General features: G+C 40.0%; 1 protein-coding gene across 1 annotated transcript in view; it reads left to right on the top strand.

The window, feature by feature from the left end:
- Window positions 1-15988, top strand: part of LOC124040351 (muscular LMNA-interacting protein) — a 36541-nt gene extending 20553 nt beyond the window's left edge. The window contains 2 exon segments of the mRNA XM_046357474.1: window positions 11043-11096; window positions 14946-15988. Of these exon segments, the coding sequence (XP_046213430.1) occupies window positions 11043-11096; window positions 14946-15200 (309 nt within the window). The 3' untranslated portion in view covers window positions 15201-15988.
- The last annotated feature ends 456 nt before the right edge of the window (window positions 15989-16444 follow it).

Raw genomic sequence — 16444 nt, 5'->3', positions numbered from 1 at the left:
CAGGACAATGACCCTAAGCACACAGCCAAGATAATGCACGAGTGGCTTCAGGACAAGTCTCCGAATGTCCTTGAGTGGCCCAACCAGAGCCCGGGTTTAAACCGATTGAACATCTCTGGAGAGACCTGAAAATAGGTGTGTAGCAACGCTCCCCATCCAACCTGACAGAGCTTGAAAGGATCTGCAGAGAAGAATGGGAGAAACTCCCCAAATACAGGTGTGCCAAGCTTGTAGCGTCATACCCAAGAAGACTCGAGGCTGTAATCACTGCCAAAGGCACTTCAACAAAGTACTGAGTAAAGGGTCTGAATACTTAAGTAAATGTGATATTTCAGTTGTTTATTATTAATAAAATAGTAAACATTTATAAAAACCTGTTTTTCCTTTGTCATTATGGGTTATTGTGTGTAGATTGATGAGGGGTAAAAAAACAATTTAATCCATTTTAGAACAAGGCTGTAACCTTACAAAATGAGCAAGGCTGTAACCTAACAAAATGAGTAAGGCTGTAACCTAACAAAATGAGTAAGCCTGTAACCTAACAAAATGAGCAAGGCTGTAACCTAACAAAATGAGCAAGGCTGTAACCTAACAAAATGAGCAAGGCTGTAACCTAACAAAATGAGCAAGGCTGTAACCTAACAAAATGAGCAAGGCTGTAACCTAACAAAATGAGTAAGGCTGTAACCTAACAAAATGAGCAAGGCTGTAACCTAACAAAATGAGCAAGGCTGTAACCTAACAAAATGAGTAAGGCTGTAACCTAACAAAATGAGCAAGGCTGTAACCTAACAAAATGAGCAAGGCTGTAACCTAACAAAATGAGCAAGGCTGTAACCTAACAAAATTAGTAAGGCTGTAACCTAACAAAATGAGCAAGGCTGTAACCTAACAAAATGAGTAAGGCTGTAACCTAACAAAATGAGTAAGCCTGTAACCTAACAAAATGAGTAAGACTGTAACCTAACAAAATGAGCAAGGCTGTAACCTAACAAAATGAGTAAGGCTGTAACCTAACAAAATGAGTAAGGCTGTAACCTAACAAAATGAGTAAGCCTGTAACCTAACAAAATGAGTAAGACTGTAACCTAACAAAATGAGCAAGGCTGTAACCTAACAAAATGAGTAAGCCTGTAACCTAACAAAATGAGTAAGGCTGTAACCTAACAAAATGAGCAAGCCTGTAACCTAACAAAATGAGTAAGGCTGTAACCTAACAAAATGAGTAAGGCTGTAACCTAACAAAATGAGCAAGCCTGTAACCTAACAAAATGAGTAAGGCTGTAACCTAACAAAATGAGTAAGGCTGTAACCTAACAAAATGAGCAAGCCTGTAACCTAACAAAATGAGCAAGCCTGTAACCTAACAAAATGAGCAAGGCTGTAACCTAACAAAATGAGCAAGCCTGTAACCTAACAAAATGAGCAAGCCTGTAACCTAACAAAATGAGCAAGCCTGTAACCTAACAAAATGAGCAAGGCTGTAACCTAACAAAATGAGCAAGCCTGTAACCTAACAAAATGAGTAAGCCTGTAACCTAACAAAATGAGCAAGCCTGTAACCTAACAAAATGAGCAAGCCTGTAACCTAACAAAATGAGCAAGGCTGTAACCTAACAAAATGAGCAAGGCTGTAACCTAACAAAATGAGCAAGCCTGTAACCTAACAAAATGTGGGGAAAAATCACGGGGTCTGAATACTTTCCAAAAGCACTGTATATACATTTTCAGAAATGTTGGTAATTGAGCTTTTCTTTAAAGAAATTATGAAAGAGATTGGTTTGTTTTTTCACCATCTAATTATGGCATGGTGTTCAATGACAGGCATTTTTTTAAATATATCATTTCATTTCAGAGAGAAAAATAATCATTTTTTTTTTTTGCAAAATGCCATTATATCCACCTTACTCTCAGAGGGATAAATAGTGCTGCTAGGTTTTCAAATGTAGTCAAATGTAAAAATAAAATAAAAATTTGAACTGTACAAATGATACATCAACATTTAAAAAATAGTCATACAAAAAATGTAATGTAAAATACATACATGAGATCTGTATGTAAAACATTTACATTTGACATTTTAGTCATTTAGCAGATGGTCTACCTTTCACGTTTTAATGTCACGTACACAAATACAGTGAAATGCCTTTCTTGCAAGCTCTAAACCCAACAATGCAGTAATCAATATCAATGTCGCACTAAAAATAACACAAGTTAGAACAAAAACATACAATAAATTAAATTAAGAAATACGAAATAAGAAGATCAGGAGAAAGTAAGAAGCTATATACAGGGTCATTTCCAACTCCATATTTATAATGTATAGAGATACTGGAGTCAAAGTGATAGATATGTATAGGGCTAAGGTGACTAGGCAACAGTATATACTGTGTGGTAAACAGAGTAGCAGCAATGTACAGTTGAAGTCTGGAGCATCCCCCTTTCTACTCCAAACATAACGATGGTCATTATGGCCAAACAGTTCTATTTTTGTTTCAACAGACCAGAGGACATTTCTCCAAAAAGTACAATCGTTGTCCCCATGCTCAGTTGCAAACTGCAGTCTGGCTTTTTTATAGCAGTTTTGGAGCAGTGGCTTCTTCCTTGCTGAGCGGCCTTTCAGGTTATGTTGATATTGGACTTGTTTTACTGTGAATATAGATACTGTTGTAGCTGTTTCCCCCAGCATCTTCACAGGGTCCTTTGCTGTTGTTCTGGGATTGATTTGCACTTTTGGGACCAAAGTACATTCATCTCTAGGAGACAGAACACGTCTCCTTCCTGAGTGGTATAATGGATGAGTGGTCCCATGGTGTTTATACTGCGTACTATTGATTTTACAGCTTAATGTGGTACTTTCAGGCGTTTGGAAATTGCACCCAAGGATGAACCAGACTTGTGGAGGTCTACAATGTATTTTCTGAGGAGGCACTGAGTTTGAAGGTAGGCCTTGAAATACATCCACAGGTACACCTCCAATTGACTCAAATGATGTCAATTAGCCTATCAGAAGCTTCTAAAGCCATGACATAATTTTCTGGAATTTTCCAAGCTCTTTAAAGGCACAGTCAACTTAGTGTATGTAAACTTCTGACCCACTGGAATTGTAATAAGTGAAATAATCTGTCTGTAAGCAATTGTTGGAAAAATGATTCATGCACAAAGTAGATGTCCTAACCTACTTGCCAAAACTATAGTTTGTTAACAAGAAATTTGTGGAGTGTTTGAAAATCGAGTTTTAATGACTCCAACCTAAGTAAATGTAAACTTCCGACTTCAACTGTATATGATTGTATGTGTGCTTGTCTAAGGGGGGGAAATTACGGCCCGCCGGGCACTGCAATCCGGCTCACGAGCCATTTTTAACATTTTACCACATTTTTCTCCCCAATTTCGTGATATATAATTGGTAGTTACAGTCTTGTCCCATCGCTGCAACTCCCATACGGACTCGGGAGACGCAAAGGTCGAGAGCCGTACATCGTCCGAAACACAACCCAGCCAAGCTGCATTGCTTCTTGACACAATGCCCGCTTAACCCAGAAGCCAGCCTCACCAATGTGTCAGAGGAAACACTGAACACCTGGCGACAGTGTAAGCGCATGCCCCTGGCCCACCACAGGAGTCGCTAGAGCGCGATGGGACAAGGAAATCCTGGCCTGCCAAACCCTCTCCTAACCCAGACAACGCTGGGTCAATTGTGCGCCACCTCATGAGTCTCCCATTCACGGCCAGTTGTGACACAGCCTGGGATAAAACCCGGGTCTGTAGTGACACCTCAGGCAATTCAGGGCCTTAGACCACTGCACCACTCGGGAGGCCCTCGCAAATGGATTTTAACAAACAATTGGTCCCCCAAAATATGCGGCCCTCTATTGAATTTCAAAATCCCAATGTGGCCCTCAAGCCAAAAAGTTTTCCCACCCCTGTCAGTATAAATGTTTGCATGTTATGTGTGTGGATGCAAATTCAGTGTGTGTGTGTGTGTGTGTGTGTGTGTGTGTGTGTGTGTGTGTGTGTGTGTGTGTGTGTGTGTGTGTGTGTGCATGTGCGTGTGTTGGAGTATCAGTGTGCGTGAGTGTGTAGAGTCTTGTGAGTGTACACAGAGATAAATACATGGGTCAACCCAGAGCAACTTACAGTAAGTGCATCTTAAGATAGCTAGGTGAGAACCACACATCACAGTCAAATATACTGAGTACCAACATTCAATTCGAGCTAAAGAATGGATACTTGGTTGTGCAATTTTTCTTACACATCCAGAATCTATGAATAAAAAATCAGAGGATAGGTATATTTTACACACCCATAACTCATAAGCAACCATTTCTGATGGAAAAAACAAAAATGTGAAAAATGTAGGGATGTAGCGTTTTGGATATAAACTCTTCATATGAGTATATTTATTGGCACGGAGGTTGTTAGGCTTGAGACAAAGTCCAAACACCGGCTTCAAGGTCCAAACACCGGCTTCGAGGGCATTATCACTTTTATACAATGGGTTACCAAAATATTCAAATAATGATTGACATATTTTCATTAAAAACATATTGATGAATTTATTCATACTATTTCATCCTTCCACAAGATATAGTCCCAACACAAATCTAGGGTTGCTATCCAAGCCGGCTGGTTTGTTCTATCGGTTCGATTGTTAAAGACGTGACCCAGTCGTTCAGTCTTTTTGTTCTGTATCTATTGACACGACCCAGTCGTTTGTTCAAAATGTTCCATTGCCATATTGGCTGGCACCATTCTTATCTCTTGCTTGCTAGCTAGCCAACTATGGCTAACTTACAGTCACATCAAACAATGCAGCCAGAATAACAACGAAGTAGCTGCATTGGTTTAATTTGTTTTCTAGTGACATTTATTTGTATACATCCATAACAATGAGCTAATGATGCAGATTTCACCTGGCATAGGAAATGTCCTCTCTCATCAGGACACTGTTGTTCAAGAGCTAGCCAACAACACAGCTAACAAAATCACTTCAAAACTGAAGCTGGAAAACTAGCTGTGCTTTGTTTCATTTGACTTGTTTTCTATCGACAGTTCTTTGAATATATACATAAAAATGATGGAGAAAAGCTGCCTACCTGTCTGTCTCATCCCGACTTCCGACACGTTCATACTATGGGACATCTGGAGATTGAATTTGAATATTGAAAAAATGTGGAAAATGTCGGAGAGACAGACAGTAATATTTATATAAATCTCCGCTGTTGAAAACTTAATCTTAGGCTACAAGAACTGTGACGTAATGTCTAGATGGTTTTTATAATGGAGATCAAGTTCATAAATTGCCTGGCTGGGCTAATGAGATATTGGATTGCGCAGTCAGACGGAACAGAGTAAATAGGCATTTTAATGTCATGGATTTAGCCGGTGGTAACTTGTGTAATTGACACCGGCTAGGATGCATTCAGGATTAGACCCACATGTTGTGTGATATATATATATATATATATATTTATATATATATATTAATGCCAATCAAAGATGGATGGATTTATGTCCTTTATTCACAACCTTTAATCCAGTCAAGACTTACTGACAACAAAGTCAGGAAACGTTCTGTTTCATGTCTAATTATGTATAGTACTCCCTTTGGGTGACACTTTGTAGATCTGCTGTGAGACGATAGGTATCTGCTTGGGGAAATTATAGAATCTCAAACTTTCTTGGCTCAACTCCCAACACAGCAGTTATTCACATCACAACAGGCATCATTATGGTACAACGTTTGAGCTTTATCCAGCTTCAAATCAAACCATATCCAGTCAAACCATCTTCTTGTAATGGAGAGCTTTTCATTAAGTCATCAGGACAACTTGGTTGGTGCCAGTCTATTAAATAGCTTGTATAAAAGTTATAAGAGGGATAAAACCAAACGATTAGGATAAAGATTTATCACCGGAGAAGTGAGTGGACAGAGATAGGGACCAAAGTCTTTTTTTTGCTAAGAAATCAAAACTTTTAGTGCAGTCCAGCATTAAAAAGGCTTATAAAGTTTGCAATTTCCACTTTAAAATTGCAGACTTGATTTGCCCTAATGGAAAAGGTATCAACCCCTACCCTTTTTTTACAATTAGCTATAATCCACATAACAATTCATATTTCCTATTGCTGCAGGATTATTTTCCTGCTGTAGCGAACTGGCTCAAATTAAGATCTTACATCTGTAATGTACTCAATCGTAGGCAGCTGGCAGACAAACCACTTGAAACAGGGGCAGTGCCATAATTACAGATGATTGCTTCAGAAACCGGACCTTAAGTGGGTGCAGTAGCTAGGCAAAAGCAATTTTACACTCGCCTCACTGCTTTCCTTCATGCTTACGCATGGGGACAACTACACGTATATGTTTGGGCGGTATACTTCCGGTTGACTATGAATGATTGCCAACTGAACAATACATAGAAAACCAACTACTGGTATGACATAACCAAATGTATACATAATCTCTTCTTCAGTCATTTTGGCACATACATGAAGAAGGTTTTGGAACACTTGTCAGCTGTTTACCAGACCTAATAAAGTAACCAGAGTCTGCATCAGTCCATCTTAATAACTTTGCATTCCTTCATTTTGATCCCCCAATGTTCAGTACCCACTGTTGTTACCTTGAGACCTTCTGTCAGAGCCACTCTCTCACATTCAATTTCTAATCCCCAGTGTGTCCAATCTCTTCTCCCATCCCATCTCCATCTAATTCAACGTACTAAAAGCTTTCAAACACTCAACACGTAGTTAAGGTTATCATATAACATGGTCTTATTTTACACTTTTTTTCACATTAAATGGTAGCGTAGCAACAAGATGGAAGTCAGAACACAAGGTTAGAGTGTATAAATGCAGGAAGGACCATACTTTATAGTTATTAGCAATTAAGAGTAATTATTTAATTTCTTATTTATGAGCTGTGAATATATATATAGGAAGTCACAAGTACAACTAGGTCTTCCTGCCATGTATACCTAAAATGATCGTGTTAAAACTAATAGAACCAACTATTTTATAAAGCTGACTAAAATGTCTGATGGAGATATTTGTTTCGATCTGAGTAATGTGGTATCAAGGTCAGCATGAAAACCCACATAATCAAATCAAATCAAATGTTATTACAACAGGTGTAGTAGACCTTACAGTGAAATGCTTACTTACAAGCCCTTAACCAACAATGCAGTTTTAAGAAAATCCATAAAAAAGTTAGAGAGAAGAATAACAAATAATTAAAGAGCAGCAGTAAATAACAATAGTGGGGCTTATATACAGGGTGTACTGGTTGAGTGTCAATGTGCGGGGGGGCACCGGTGTCGAGGTAATTAAGGTAATTATGTACATGTAGGTAGAGTTATTAAAGTGGCTATGCATAGATAATAACAGAGAGTAAGGGCAGCGTGGGGTGGGGGTGGGGGTGGGGGTGGGGGGGGGGGCAATGCAAATAGTCTGGGGGCAATGCAAATAGTCTGTGTAGCCATTTGATTAGCTGTTCAGGAGTCTTATGGCTTAGGGCTAGAATCTGTTTAGAAGCCTCTTGGACCTAGACTTGGCGCTCCGGTACCTCTTGCCGTGCGGTAGCAAAGAGAACAGTCTATGACTAGGGTGGCTGGAGTCTTTGACCATTTTTAGGGCCTTTCTGTGACATAGAGGTCCTGGATGGCAGGAAGCTTGGCCCCAGTGATGTACTGGGCTGTACGAACTACCCTCTGTAGTGCCTTGCGGTTGGAAGCCGAGCAGTTGCCATACCAGGCGGTGATGTAACCCGTCAGGATGCTCTCGATGGTGCAGCTGTAAAACCTTTTGAGGATCTGGTGACACATGCCAAATTTTTCCAGCCTCCAGACAGTGAGAAAACAATCACAATATCAGAGGGAGATGTCATGACAGTGAGCACTTACAAGTATATTTTGTCTCTATGAAAACATCAGGGATGGTTTTGAAATGTCAATGACTGACACAATAAACATTGTTTTCAATGTGGGAGGCTCGGACACAAAGCAACACTAGAAGCCATCAAGAAATGCCAACTGCAAACAAAGTCTAAACAGACTGGATCATTTCAGAGAATGCAATCTAACACAAAACATGAAACGTAGTATGGTGTTTATATACAGTGCCTTCGGAAAGTATTCAGACCCCTTGACCTTTTCCACATTTTGTTAGGTTACAGCCTTATTCTAAAATTGATTACATTGTTATCAATCTACACAAAATAAACAATAATGACAAAGCAAAAATAAAACACTGAAACATTTACATAAGTTTTGAGACCCTTTACTCAGTACTTTGTTGAAGCACAGTCTTCTTGGGTATGACGCTACAAGTTTGGTACACCTGTAATTGAGGAGTTTCTCCCATGCTTCAAATCAAATCTTATTGTATATGTCACATACACATGGTCAGCATATGTTAATGCAAGTCTAGCAAAATGCTTGTGCTTCTGGTTCCCGACAGTGCAGTAGCATCTAACAAGTAACCTAACAGTTCCCCAACAACTACCTAATACACACACATCTAATATTCTCATCAGATCCTCTCTAGCTCTGTTAGGTTGGATGGGGTGCTTTGCCGCACTGCTATTTTCAAGTCACTTCAGAGATGTTAGACCAGGTTCAAATCCGAGCTCTGGCTGGGCCACTCAAGGACATTAAGAGAATTGTTCTGAAGCGACTCCGGCATTGTCTTGGCTGTGATCTTAGGGTCGTTGTGCTGTTGGAAGGTGAACCTTCGCCCCTAGTCTGAGGACCTGAGCGCTCTGGAGCAGGTTTTCATAAAGGATCTCTCTGTACTTTGCTCCATTCATCTTTACCTCGATCCTGACTAGTCTCCCAGTCCCACAGCATGATGCTGCCACCACCATGCTTCACTGTAGGGATGGTACCAGGCTTCCTCCAGACGTGACGCTTGGCATTCAGGCATTCAGGTTCCATCAGACCAGATAATCTTGTTTTTCATTGTCTGAGAGACTTTAAAGCGGGCTGTCGTGTGCCTTTTACTTATGATTGTCTTCCATCTGGCCACTACCATAAAGGCCTAATTGGTGGAGTGCTGCAGAGATGGTTGTCTTTCTGGAAAGTTCTCCCATCTCCACAGATGAAGTCTTGAGCTCTGTCAGAGTGACCATCGGGTTCTTGGTCACCTTCCTGACCATGGCCCCTTCTCCCCAGTTGCTCAGTTTGGCCTGGAGGACAGCTCTATAACGAGTCTTGGTCGTTCCAAACTTCTTCCATTTAAGAATGATGGAGGCCAACATGTTCTTGGGGACTTTCAATGTTGCAGAAATGTTTTGCTACCCTTCCCCAGATCTGTGCCTGACACAATCCTGTCTTGTAACTCTACGGACAATTCTTTCGACCTCATGGCTTGGTTTTATTCTCTGACATGCACTGTCAATTGTGGGACCTTATATAGACATGTGTATGCCTTTCCAAATCATGTCCAATCAATTGAATTTACCACAGGTGGACTCCAATATAGTTGTAGAAACATCTGAAGGATGATCAATGGAAACAGGATGCACCTGAGCTCAATGTTGAGTCTCATAGCAAAGGGTCTGAATTCTTATATAAATAGGTGTTTCTGTTTTTTATTTTTAATAAAACCTGTTTTCACTTTGTCATTATGGGGTATTGTGGGTAGATTGGTTGTAATGTAACAACATTTAGAAAAAGTTAAGGGGTCTGAATAGTTTCTGAATGTACTGTATATAGACTTTGAGAGGGTTCTGTCACAAAAGTCTCTCCTCTGTGTCATGATCGTCTTCCTGGCTGGAATAACTGGACCAAAGTGCAGCGTGGTGAGCGTACATTTTCTTTATTTATAAAATGACGCCAACAAAACAAGAAATGAAGAAACAACCGTGAAGCTTACACGGGCTATAGTGCCCCTAACAAAGTCAACTTCCCACAAATAACAAAAGGGAAAAGGCTGCCTAAGTATGATTCCCAATCAGAGACAATTGTAGACAGCTGTCCCTGATTGAGAACCATACCCGGCCAAAACATAGAACTAAAGAACATAGAATACAGAACATAGAATGCCCACCCAAATCACACCCTGACCAAACCAAAATAGAGACATAAAAAGGCTCTCTCGGGTCAGGGCATGACGGTCTGATTTGACATTTCAAGGTATTCACTTGTGGTTTTGACGTTCATTACAATTTTTTCTCCCCTTTGTTTAGTTGTGTTTGAGTATTCCATGGCACACACACAGTTTTCCCATTTGTCACTAAATACAATTTGTGAGTCTCTTTGGATCAAGCAGCAGGCAGAGTGATGCAAATACAAAGAGTCGGTTTTTCATGTTTGATATCAATTCAAGTATTGTTTTCCACATTTTGCCCACTGGGTCTGGTAATATATTTGGTCTTTATTATAGTCCAGTCACACTGAGATCCGTTTTTGTCATGGGTTGTGTTCATTGTTATTTGTGGCACGCCTTTGTTTTAATTTATTGAATAAATCTTGTTTTATACATCATGCGGCAAAATAGCGACGTATTCATTACACCAGTGAGCACTAAACCGTTACAGTCAATCTGCAGGTACATGAACTATTCTTAAGGTAATTATCCACTCTAAGTACAGGCACCGGTAAGCAGAATAGTCAACTGGAGGCCAATGTTTTGATTCAGCGAACGTCTCTTGAAGGGTATTTGTGCTCTTAAGAATTCACCAATTCGCAGTGGAGTTCTAGTTTGTGTAGTGTCCACTGTCTTAGTCACCCCAAGGCAGAAACATCAGCAGTGACAATACAAGTATGACTCAAGCTGCAAACAAGGGTATGGATCCAATTTATAGGTCACAGACAGGTGTTTCCAACATACTCATGGAGCATGTTTTTCATATTTGAGAGTACCTTGTTACTTTTTCCTTTGTGACCATTATAGTTATTTCTGTTGGGTAACAGTGAAGAGAGTACTATGTTTGAATATTTCGAGATTCAATTTGAATGAACCCCTTATTCATTATTTGTTCTTTATCTTGTTGTTCTGTTCTTGGTCCGTGGTTCTACTCTGGATCCCAAAACTGAAAGTCTACTCACCCGTTTGTGACAATCCATGAGAATGAGGCGCTGATGTCCAAAAAGGTAACATATAATATCTATTGAGACTATGTTGATACGCTGCATTAAATAACCCATTCTGCAATCATAGTGGGGAGTCGGATATTTTTTGAATGGTTTGTATTATTATGACATAATAGCCTTGTATTTAGAATGCACTACTGAATATATTAAAATCATTATACTAATTCAATGCTAATGACATTGCTAATGTCAGTGCTTTGTCCAGTAATTGCTCCTTTCTCCAGCTGTATGCTCAGGACCAAGGATGTTTGGGTTACTTTTCTTGCACCTCAATTAATAGACTATTTCACAGAGACAGACTTGAACAGACACTTAGCAGACACATTATTTAATACTTTAACAAATGGCCTTCGGACTTTTCCCCATTGACTTTACTTTGCCATTACTTCCTTTTTTCATCTGATGATTGCTTCCTGAAGTTGTCACCTACTGTTTCTAGGATATAGCATCATGAAAGTTGGAAGTGCTTCTTCCCTCACTTAAAGATGCATTACAGATGTTTTTGTTTCCTTTTACGGAGTGGCTGCTTGGCCGAATTCTCTTGACATCTCTTCCCCATAGCTAAACAACCAAAAGTTCTGCACATGTGAGGGATTCTCTATTTGATGCAGAAAATGTAGGTAGTTTCTGCTCCCTCTTTCCTGTTCTCACTTCCCCTCAGTGGCGGATTGGCCATCTGGCAAATATTTTTATGCAATTTCTCTATTACACAAATCAACAATGTTTGGGATTAGATTTTTATTTAGTCATATGCATAGGGTCGCAGATGTAGTTGCAGTGTACAGTGAAATTCTGAAGCTCTGCGCTCCAACAGTGCACAGGGGGGTTTGGAGCTATTCAGCAGCCTGATGTTTCTGGGGGTAGAAGCTATTGGCCAGTCTGTTAGTTTTAGCCATGATGCTCCTGTGTGATTGAAGTGGGGAGAACAGGCCATGGCTCAGGCAGCTGAGTTCCTTGATGATCTTATTGGCCTTCCTGCGACACCTGGTGTTTTAGGTGTCCTGTACGGAGGGCAGTGTGCACCCAATGGTGCGTTTGGCTGAGAGTACCACCCTCTGTAGTGCCTGGTACAGCCTGGGGTTGCTGTACCAGGCTGTGATGCAGCCCAACAGTATGCTCTCAATGGTGCTCCTGTAGAACACTGTGAGGGCCCTCGGTGACAGACCCAATTTCTATAGCCTCCTGAGGTTAAAGAGTTGCTCTCGTACATTCTTCACCATGATGACAATTTGGTTTGACCATTTCAGCTCCTCGGAGATGTGTACGCCGAGGAACTTGAACTTTTTGACCATCCCCATGGCGATCCCATAAAGTCCATAATCAGCTTTTTTTGTTTTGCTGACATTGAGGGAGAGGTTGTTTATTTGGCACCACACCGTCAGAGTGCCTACCTCCTCCCTGGAGTCTGTCTCATCATTGTTGGTAATCAGGCCTACTACTGTCGTGTCGTCAGTGTATACCATGCAGACGTGGTATACAGGGAGTAGAGGAGCGGACTGAGCACGCACCCTAATGGAGTCCCCATATTGAGGACAGTGTCGAGGAGGTGATGTTGCCTAACTTCACCACCTTGAGTGGTGTCGTGGAAATTTCCTGTATTACCAAATCATGAGAGAGCAAACCACACACAAGTCAGAGTTATCATAAAGTCCATCTTTAATTATATGAGCTTCATCACAAGCCTGTTTGACTCTCAGATCAATTCAGTGTCATAAATGAATTCTCTGAGAGTGCTTACATATTGGCAACTGAGATCCTTTATAGCAAAGACACACATAGCCAGACAGCATTGGCTATAATTTATCGTTCAGTTTGGTCTCCTAAACTAAGTTCTTATCTCGTTCTTGGTACCACTTAGAACCAAAAACATTACCTTATCCAATGGCATATATCAAATACACCCCCTCCTGGACAAGCTTACAGAGAGACGTGACTGGCACACAGATATTGTGGAGCCAACCTAACTGGTTCCCCATTAATCACACCATCCCCTCACATGGTTTAGGAATAGTTTACAGACACATTCACAGATAAGACTAACCCAAACTCTCCCCTCTCTGGGCCCAAGTAACTTTCCCACATAAGCATGCTTATGAAAATTCATAAAACATCAGGGTAGCCTAGTGGTTAGAGCATTGGACTAGTAACCAGAAGGATGCAAGTTCATATCCCCAAGCTGACAAGGTACAAATCTGCCATTCTGCCCCTGAACAGGCAGTTAACCCACTGTGCCTAGGCCGTCAATGAAAATAAGAATTTGTTCTTAACTGACTTGCCTAGTTAAATAAAGGTAAAATACATTTATAAATCTTACCTAAAGAATTCTGAATCTGCCACGACAGCGGTTTTCAGGAAATGTTTTGGCTGATCAGTAGGCAACATGCCGGCCCCCGTACAAAGATGGGCCGGCCCAGTTTTCTGATAGGCTGAGCTGAGGTCATGCATGCTCAAATTCAAAGTAAAACGCGGCCAAGATCATGGATCTTTAAAAAACGGAAAGGTTGCCTATGAATGTAGAAAGAGCTCATTCTACATTGTCACCTCACTTAAAACGTAACATTTGGTCATGAAACCATGATTTGGTCACAGTGAGTTGGTGGCACGCACAGTGCTGTGGGTTTGTGTGGATAAAATGACAGGGCCGAATTCTTGTCCCAGTACACCCATGCTCCCCCTGCACATGACCGGATGTCTTTGTCTGTTGTACAAACTGTTGTAACTATAAGCAACCTTTCTCTGTTTACCTTTAATAAAATCTCATTTACGGCCCACAAACATTGTCACCTATGTGCGGTAGACTGATCACTTCAATTGACAGGCATGTTGTTTTAGTCAAACTCTGGCTCATAGCCTACCACCTACACGGCACGGGAACGTTTGGCTCCGAATTTGCTCACAAAACGACCCTGTACATAATTCAAGAAGATCTTAATGCATATTCCAATTAAACTGATTGAGATTAAATGGTTGGCATGCAGATGCTGAATGGATGTATCACTGGGAAAATGTGAAGAATTATCATTCACGTTGGATAAAGTGAGAAACGTAAAGTGAGGGGAGGGTGATCAGCAGCTATGCAATGAAGTTAAGCTGTGCATAAAGTTAAGTTTAAGTAACACATGCGCAGAACGTGATCCGGCTGTTTAGCTCTGGGGAAAGAGCCTTCCAGGGGGGCGGGACAGGGAGGGAACGGGGGCGGGATGGGGCATACTTTTTAGCCAGTAGTTTTGAAAATAGCACTCAAGCCAAGAGAGGTCCCAAAAATGTTTTACAACATCAAATATGTATATCATGTCAATCTTATAAGAATTCAATGAAATGCCCATATGGACCATACATTGACACGTCAAGTTCAAAACATGAGGTTTAAAAAATACAGAAGTATTTTTCAGTCCTCTGTAACAAGTGTTTCAGTAGCTCTAACCCCAGATTGGAGTTAATAGAGGAAATGGTTATATAACGTCTAAACAAAATTTTGCTAACAAAACTGCAATTCTGGAAGTCCTTGCTTATTTTCTGTGAATGCTTTTCCATTTGCAATGGATGTGGGTCTGTGAGAACAGGGGAATTGGTGCTCTGTCCAATCAATGACTAAAATGGTCAATTACCGTAGGTCTGTGACAGTACATACCACCACACATTGCAGTGTCCTAAGATGCTGGTTGTGAGGATAAAAATTCGGAACACATTCAACTGCAGACTTAAAATGTAACAAGAATGTTACTAATCAATTATAACATTGTCAGTAGTTGTGCAGAGTAACTGAATTGACAGCTCATAATTATTTTCTCATTGGCACAGACACTAACATCTCTTTTTCAACAGTAACATCATATTCTTTGTCTGTAGCTTGATAACACACTTTGGGGAAAGATGGGGGCAGATGGCAGCATAAGCTCTGGCAACCTGGCCTCGAACACAGAGAGGAACAGTGAGAATAACTCAATAACAGAAGAGGAAGACAATATCATCATCTCCTCACTGCTGATGACTGAATCTGAGGAGCCGAAAGCCAACCCTGCAAAAGATGGATCCTGGCAAGGTGGCGCGACCTCTTTCAACCTTACCAAGGTAAAGATGGAAGCCTTTGAGACACACATTTAATTGTTTGTGACATAAATGGATGACAAAACAGAACGGGGTAGAGATTAAGGCAACACTTTATTTTAAGTTTAATAAACCACTTAAAACATTTATAAGGCATTTATGAAGTGTGTTAACCATTTATTAATCATTACTCCCACATTTATAAACCTTTTACTAATCATTAGGTATTAAGTCATTTTTCAGCCCCTAATCTGAAGTGAGTGCTATTTAAGCTTTACATATACCTTATAAATGTTTTGAGTGACCAGTGTAATTTCTCACAAAAAGATGGGCATGCCATTGGTAGACATTCCAGCAGTACCTGGTAAAATAATAAGCGCACAACACAGGATATTTGCTACCATTTATGTTTATGTTTATATTAATAAATGGTGAGTACTGTTTGTAATCGCATTATAAATAGTTTATAAATGCCTTATTAATGGTTTATTACGGACCTTTCAAATAAAGTGTTACAGAGAGTCATTCCCTGTAGTATTGACAAAGAGGGCTCCTGATCATTATGTGTGACCGCATGCAATACATTCAACTGCTTTTGCTATTGTATAAACATTTATGGAATGCACCATTTTTCTGGAGATTGTGAAACTTCATGCTCCACTGGGATGAAAGAGAATCCTTTTTGAAGTGATTGATATAATTACTTAATCATTCTGACTTGTATTTTGGGATAAATTAGTTTGTTCCAACATTGAATAAAACATTTTGTCATCTTTTCAAAAAGTTTGTTTGATTACTGACCTTTTTAATACATGCGAATAAACATTTCATTATACATAATGCAAGTACATCTATGCCGTGTTGGTGTTGTACCTGTGTGTCCCTGTGATTTCTTTGTACTGACTCAGAACACAACTAATTGAAACATTTCTCATTTTGACAAATTGTATATGTTATTCTACTTGTCAGCATCTCTCTACCCATTTCAACTTCAGAGTTGTCAATACTATGCACTACATACAATTAACTAAATTATAGTAAATTAAAGTTTTAATTACATAACAGTGGACACATTTCTCCAGGCAAGAAGCCTAGATCAAGTTAATTACAGTGGCGACCTTAGTTGCAACTATATTTAGTTCTGATTACACCATGCATGTTAAATATACTTTTTCCTCTTGTATTTTTTCCGTCAATATGCCCGAACGAAACTGCGCACATCCACAGAGAATTTCAATCTCTAAAGCAGGGATCATCAACTAGATTCAGCCACTGGCCATTTTTTTTCTTGAGTGGATGGT

The sequence above is a fragment of the Oncorhynchus gorbuscha genome, linkage group LG07 (assembly GCF_021184085.1).
Source record: "Oncorhynchus gorbuscha isolate QuinsamMale2020 ecotype Even-year linkage group LG07, OgorEven_v1.0, whole genome shotgun sequence".
Classification (NCBI taxonomy): Eukaryota; Metazoa; Chordata; class Actinopteri; order Salmoniformes; family Salmonidae; genus Oncorhynchus; species Oncorhynchus gorbuscha.
This window is presented reverse-complemented; position numbering and strand designations above follow the sequence as displayed.